Below are 7,047 nucleotides of genomic sequence, written 5' to 3' on the forward strand. Positions count from 1 at the left end.
ACTCTGCACAAACAAGAGGCTTTCTACAGGCAAGAAAGCCAGGGTGTTAAATATCCTCCTTCCTATGCTCAGCTTCCTTCCTTCAGGAAGGGCCCCAGTGGGAAACCAGAGGTGGGCTCTGACCAGGCAGGAAGGAGAGTCAGGAACCTGCAGCAGTGATGCCACAGGCCCAGCAGCAGCCAGACTCTGGCTCTGTGCTCCTTACCCTCCCCAGCTCTGCCCACCCACCTGTTCTTAGAAGCATATCTCCTCCAGGATGCCTGCCCCACTCACCCTTCAGAGGCAGCTGTGGAAGAGTGGAAAGACCCAGGCTGGGAGTCAGGGACTGACTCTGCCCCTCAGTGCATGACCTCATACAAGTCACTTAGCCTCCCTGAGCCTCGGTTTTCTCATCCAAAAAATAATGCTACCTATCTTGCCGTGCTGCTGGAGGAGTCAATGAGATCGCCATACTGTCTCCTTCTAGGCCCCACGCTACTTCTCTGCCTACTGCTTCTCAGTCTCCTTGGCCTGTTCCCCCTCAGCCTGTGCCTCACATTTGTCAGTCGTCCTGCCCTCCTCTTCTCTCTCTGTGGGCTCCCAGACCTAAACCATCACCCATCACACCCGTGCTCCAGATCCAGACACCCAACTGGCTCTCTCCGCCTGCATCTCCCACAAGCGTCTCAAGTTTATCTAAAATTGAACTCATCATCTCCAAACTCGGTGCTCAACTAGTGTTCTCCATCCCAGCAGTAATCCTAGCATCCACCCAGTGGCTCAAGCCAGAAACCTGGGGATAGTCCTGGACTCTACTCCAACGTTCACGGATAACAGCAGCAGCCATCTTCCACCATGTGGCGTGGGAAACAGAGAAAGCTGGATGGAAGCAAGATACAGGGGAGCAAACACACCAAGAAGTCTGGAAGAGAAGAGGAGAAAAAAGACTACCTGGGTTCTCAAAGGGCTACCTGCTCTGGTTCCGTTCTTGAGCCCAGCTGCACCCTCACCCTTGAATTTTATGAAAACTGAAGTACCTTTTCCAATCACCGTTTGTTTGTTTGACTTTATTTTGAGTTGGGTTTCTACACTTGCAAATATGAGTCCCAATTAATATAAACACTGCCAGTCAGAATAAGCGAGGTTATGCTATGGTAATGAACAACCCCCACATTTCGGTGGCTTTAACGCCACCTTGCCCATCAGCAGCAGGGAGTTCTCATCCCAGTCCCTCAGGAAGTAGCCACCATCTCGAATGTTGTTGGACACTGTTTCAGAGGGAAAGAGAAACTTTAAGGGGTCTGACACCAACAGTTCACTGTTCCAGTTCAGAAGTGACATGTCCCCTCCATTCATTGACCAGAACAAGTTACCTGGCCCCACCCAACCACAAGGCGGTCACAATGTACAATCCTGCCATGTGCCTGAAAAAGTTGGTGAATGACATTAATAACTACCATACATTTCCTGCTGCCTGTCTGTGCCAAGCTCCAGCCTAATGAAGCTGAGGCTTGGGAAGGTCGGAGAACTCAGCACTATGCAGCATGATTCTGTGGCCCAGAAGGATGGGACAGGCTGCTGAATGAGACAATGCATTTAAGAGGGTTAACACAGTACCTGGTGCTAAAAAGAAATGCTGAGTAAATGTTTGTTTCTTTCCCAGTCTCTGAAGGCATTCAAGAATAGGCCGTATGGTCACTTATTAATGTTGCAGGTGAGGGAAGCCGAGTACCAGATGGGTAACAGCACTGTGCACTGCCTTCCAGCCATGAGAATTTAACTGTACTTTTCCTAGAACAATTATTTCCCTTGTTGGCAATAATACTGCAAGGTAATTATCAACTACTCCCCACCTCCACACTCTTACAACACGCTTGGCTCCACAGGTAGGAAACTAAGGCCTAGAAAGAATATGGGCAAATTCTGGATGGACAAACCACCAATCAGCTAATACTGACTGAATGTCCTCTGAGGTGTAAAGCATATTGTCCTGAGCTCTTAAGTCAGTGTTTACAGTAGGGAAAGAGCATGAGAAAGAGGCTGATACGTAGGATCTATTTTTGGCTTTCTCATTAATTTACTGGGTGGCCTTGAGCAAGTTTCTTCCAAAGTCTTGGTTTCATCTTTATACAATGAGGGGACAAGAATATGAGGCCGGACAATTAAGTTTGTGAACTCATCCTAGAAAAAGTGCTACGTACCTTATTGCTGAGTATCACCACAGTCACCAATTAAGTACTCCCTTTGGGAAGCTATGCACCGACACCAGTGCCTAGTCCAGCTTTCAAAACAATTTTGGAACGCTTTCTGGAATGGGCATCAGAGCTGTCGACGTATTACCCTTGATGTCCTGAATATCATCAAAATGTCTTCAATACTTCCTTTATTTTCGGGTAAAGAAAGAAGTCGTTGGGGGCCAGATCAGATGAGTAGGGAGGGTGTTCCAATACAGTTATTTGTTCACTGGCTAACCACTCCCTCAGAGGCAGTGCTATGAGCTGGTGCATTGTCATGATGCAAGAGCCATGAATTGTTGGTGAAAAGTTCAGGTCATCTTTTTCATGCAGCCTTTTCAGCACTTCCAAATATAATAGTAACCTTGGTTAACTGTTTGTCCAGTTGGTACAAATTCATAATAAATAATCCTTCTGACACCAAAAAAGGTTAGCAACATCGGTGCAACAAGTTTGCAAACTTAATTGTCAGACCTCATATACCTCTAAACTCCCTTTCAGCTGGAATACTGATATAATTATGTGCAGAGTCAAAAATCAAACCTCAGATGTGGGACGACTCACCTTTTTTCTAAGAAGCTGTGAGGCCACAGAACCCTGGGAGTTCAAAAAGGACTTTAGAAACAACAATGTCTAAAGCTGCGCTTTCCAATATGGCAGTCGCTAGCCCCACGTGGCTTCAAAAAATCTGAAGTGTAGTACATAATAAGGTGTGCTGTAAGTCTAAAACACACACTGAATATCTGGATTTAGTATGAAAAAAAGGAATGTAAAATTTTTTTATATTCACAATATTTTGGGTCTATTGGGTTAATTAAAATGTTATTAAAATTAATGTCACCTGTTTCTTTTTACTTTCTTAATATGGCCATTAGAAAATGTAAACTTATAATGTGGCTCACATTATATTTCTACTGGACAGTGCTTGTGTAAGGGAAAACTGAAGCCCATAGAGAGTAAAAGACCTGGCCACAGAACTGGGACTGGAACAAGTGTCACCTGAATTCTCATTCAAGACTCTTTCCATCCTAACTGCCTGTCGTAGCCAGTTTCCAAGATGGTCTTTAATGATCCCCACTTCCCATCACCCTTGTATAGTCCCTTCCGCACAGAGTAGGGCTCACCTATTAGGAGACTGCAGAAATGACTGTGTGATTTGCAATGCTGGGTCATGAAAGACATTGTGGCTTCCATCTTGTCTCTTTCTGGCATCACATGCTCTGGGGGAAACCAGTTGTTGGGGCATGGGAATAGTCAAGTAGCCCAAAAGTGGCCCACGTTGTGAACTGAGGACTCCTGTCAACAACCATTTGAGTGAACCATCTTGGGAGCTGATCTTTCAGCCCCAGTCAAGGCCTCAGATGACAGCTGCCCCAGCTGACATCTTGACTGCACCACATGACCCAGAACCACCCAGCTAAGCTTCTTCCAAATTCCTGACCCACAGAATAGATATAATAAATGTTTATTGTTTTAAGTCCTTATATTTTGGAGTGATTTGCTATGCAGCAACAGATAACTAATACATAGCCTTGTACAGAGATCTCACGTAAGAACTCTTACTTCTATTTTTGGCATTTGTAGTATGAGAAATTACTTTGTCTCCCCCCCTCCCAGTCTCTGGCCTAAATCATATAATTTAACTAAAGATACCATGTTTCCCTGAAAATAAGATCTAGCCAGATAATCAGCTCTAATGCCTCTTTTAAAGCAAAAATTAATATAAGACCCGGTCTTATGTTAGATAAGACCGGGTCTTATATTATAGTACAATAAGACCGGATCTTATATTAATTTTTGCTCCAAAAGGCGCATTAGAGCTAATTGTCCAGCTGTGTCTTATTTTTGGGGAAACACGGTAACTACCATTGGGGAATCCAACCCAGGAAGACAGGATCCCATTTTATTCTTTAGAGAGGCTTTCCCCCTTTCCCTTTATTGCAGAAAGTATCACATCACATCCCCTTCACCTGGACCATCCAGAGACATGATTCCTACAAAATCAAAGGATCTGGAGCCCAGAATTGCCCAATTAAATACAGTATTGAGGAAGTAATAGCAATGACCTATGACATCTGAGTTTCTCTAAGTTTAGAAAATGGTATTAATAGTAGTGCTTAATGCCTTATATTTGTATAGCATGTGTTGCTTTCAGATCCACTGTATCTGAAGTAGGTGAGCAAGATATAAATAACCCAGGTTACATATGGAAGCAATGGCTAAGAGCTCTTGATTTTCCCAGTCTCAGGGTGAGTGAATGACAGGGCCACATCTAGAATCTGGGTTTCAGTGACTCCAAGTCAGCTTTCGCGCTTTCCAAGGTAGGACCTCCCGACTGGGACAACACGAATGCCCTTCAGTTGGAACTGTCCTCTGAGATCAAGGTGCATTTGTAGGTCTCCTTAAAGGCCTCAAGAAAAGACGGTATTACTTCATCCACAGTGACGTGCCTCTGGAGCTCCTTACTCAGGGAAGTGACGCCTGTCCCCACCAGTCCGCAGGGCACAATGTGCTCAAACCACGTGAGGTCTGTACAACAGTTCAGAGCCTGGCCATGGGACGTGATGTGCCTTCCACAGCGGACTCCTGCAAGACAAGCCAAAGGGTCTTAAAAGTCCATCCCCTCTCTCCCCAGGCGCCAGGATCCCTTTCAGTGTGTTGAGGGAACTGGACTAGATCACTGATTTTCCAACTTTGTTTCTGGAGCTCCCAAGGGGTTGTGCACAGATCAGAGAGGGGGACAGTGAGGGCGGGGGGCAGTGGTATGTGGCTCCACAGCAGCTGCACTTATGGAGAGTCCAGAAAACGTTCTTAACACACAGATTCTGTTGCTTGGGGAAAACAAGTGTGAGCACTCAGCGCCCTTATTGTCCTGACATTGTGAAGTAAACTGGCAATTCACTTTTCGAGTGTCTCCATTTGTCAAGTTGTACAAGATGACACCTGAGGACCATTGTGGCTCTGAATAGACTACATCAGTGAAGCGGCTTAAAAACAAAACAAAACAATAACAACAAAAACTTAAGCGCAGCGGACGGTTCTGACCCAAAGCCCGCGGCAGATTCCCCTCCATTGGTCCAGCCCCGCCCCCCGCCCGGCCCCGCCCCCCGCCCGGCCCCGCCCCCCGCCCGGCCCCGCCCCCCGCCCGGCCCCGCCCCCCGCCCGGCCCCGCCCCCGACGCTCACCGACCGCGCAGATCTTGCGCTCGCCCAGCCAGACGCCGGTGTAGGGCGGAGGCCGTGCGCGGGCGCCCCGGAGACCCTGGAGCTCGCAGAGACGCACCGCGCACGCCTCCAGCGCCGCCACGTAGGTGCGCAGGCGCAGGCCCAGGTGCCTGAGGTCAAGTACCGGGTGGCAGAGCAGCTGGCCCGGGCCGTGGAACGTGGCCAGGCCGCCGCGGCCTGTGGCGCGCACCTCGGCGCCCAAGGCCCGTAGCCGCGCCGTCTCCTCGGGCGTCAGGCCGCCGCGCAGCCCGGCCGTGTACACAGGCCCTGCGGGCTCGCAGAGCAGGAGCGCGCCCGCCTCAGTACCCGACAGCGCCTCGGGGCCTGACTCCGCCTGCAGCCGCCGCAGCCAGCGTTCCTGCAGCGCCAGCAGCTCTGCATACGGCACCCGACCCATCCACACCAGCCGTACCGCGGGCTGTCGCATAGTGCCCGCCGCCGAGTCTGCGGGACCTCGCCTCCTGCCCGGTCCCGGGGGCGCGCCCGGAGGGGCGGGGCCTAGGGGCGCGTCCGGAGCCGCTGCTCGGAAGTGCTTATTACAAGCTCTTAAGGGATTCTGATCCGAAGGCACAGTACTAGGTGTCTCTTCACTCATTCATTTCGGCAACCAGTATTTAGGGTCTGCTTGTGCTCTAGGCGCTTGGCACAGTGGTGCACGTACAGTGTATGGGGAAGAAAAGGTCCGTCCTGGGAAGCTTACGTTCTAACAGCAGACAATAAGCAAGGATTAAAGTATAAATAAGGTTATTTCACATACTGATAACTGCTATGGGAAGAAAAATGAGATAGGGTAATGGGAGATCCCCGAGGAAAAGTCTGAAGGTATTAACGTGCAGAAAATTCACTGGGGTTGTAGAGGTACCTACTTTGAAGATCACACTGGTAAGCAAGTGATGGAAGCAAAATTAGGCAGAGGGAGAAGTTGAACAATCTCACCAGAGAACTCGGGCAATCCCAAAGAATACTCTGAGCCTGAGATGACCTTTCAGAGTTGTTCCAAATTAAAGACGGCCAGAAATGTATATTCCTGTATTGACCAATGATAGACAGAGGCTATATCTGGAGAGGCAGGTAACTTGGCAACGTCCTTCGGTGCCCGACCCATCCAATCGTCCATCCTTCGGAGGACGATTCCTGGAAAGCAATTATGAACCATGAGCAATCTACTCCCAGTAGCGGGGGGAATGACTAGCTCCTGAGGAAGGATCTGGACCACAGCATTTATTATGTTATATTGGAGTGTCATTTAAAATGACAAATCTGAATTCATTCAGTAAACTTACCGAGTACCAACTATGTGTTAGGCCCATTGCGTTGAAGAGGATACGCAAGACTATTTCACCCCAGTAATCCTAATAGCATACAGAACACAGTTTTGATATCCTCAATCTAATTTCTGAATCTGTCTTCCAAGTTGCGGCCAAGGATCAATTGAAAAGAAAGAAAAATGAAACGAAGAAAGCAGAAAAATATTGAGAATAATGTAACAAATTGTTGCCCACCCTCCAGGGTGGTCAAATTTTAATACTATTTTTGCTCAGGTATTTTTTTTTTTTTTACAAGTCACTTTTTTTTTTTTTTTTTTTAGATTTTATTGGGGAAGGGGAACA

At 48.0% G+C, this 7,047-nt stretch overlaps 1 protein-coding gene across 1 annotated transcript; it reads right to left on the bottom strand.

Annotated features, from left to right (window-relative positions):
* Window positions 1-2,041: 2,041 nt before the first annotated feature.
* LIPT2 (lipoyl(octanoyl) transferase 2) lies at window positions 2,042-5,904 on the bottom strand. Its single transcript, XM_081064076.1, has 2 exons — window positions 5,399-5,904; window positions 2,042-4,799 (listed from the first exon to the last, which is right to left on the bottom strand). Exons 1-2 carry the CDS (start codon window positions 5,862-5,864, stop codon window positions 4,570-4,572), a joined length of 696 nt encoding a protein of 231 aa, XP_080920202.1. The 5' UTR covers window positions 5,865-5,904; the 3' UTR covers window positions 2,042-4,569.
* Window positions 5,905-7,047: the final 1,143 nt, after the last annotated feature.

This window comes from Rhinolophus hipposideros (assembly GCF_964194185.1).
Source record: "Rhinolophus hipposideros genome assembly, chromosome: 10".
In the NCBI taxonomy this organism is placed as follows: Eukaryota; Metazoa; Chordata; class Mammalia; order Chiroptera; family Rhinolophidae; genus Rhinolophus; species Rhinolophus hipposideros.

Excerpts from the sequence above, each read along its gene's own strand:
- LIPT2 (XM_081064076.1), bottom strand. The coding sequence starts at position 5,864 with ATGCGACAGCCCGCGGTACGGCTGGTGTGGATGGGTCGGGTGCCGTAT. Across the intron at positions 4,800-5,398 it reads GCGCAAGATCTGCGCGGTCG|GAGTCCGCTGTGGAAGGCAC; the intron begins GTGAGCGTCGGG and ends CTTGTCTTGCAG.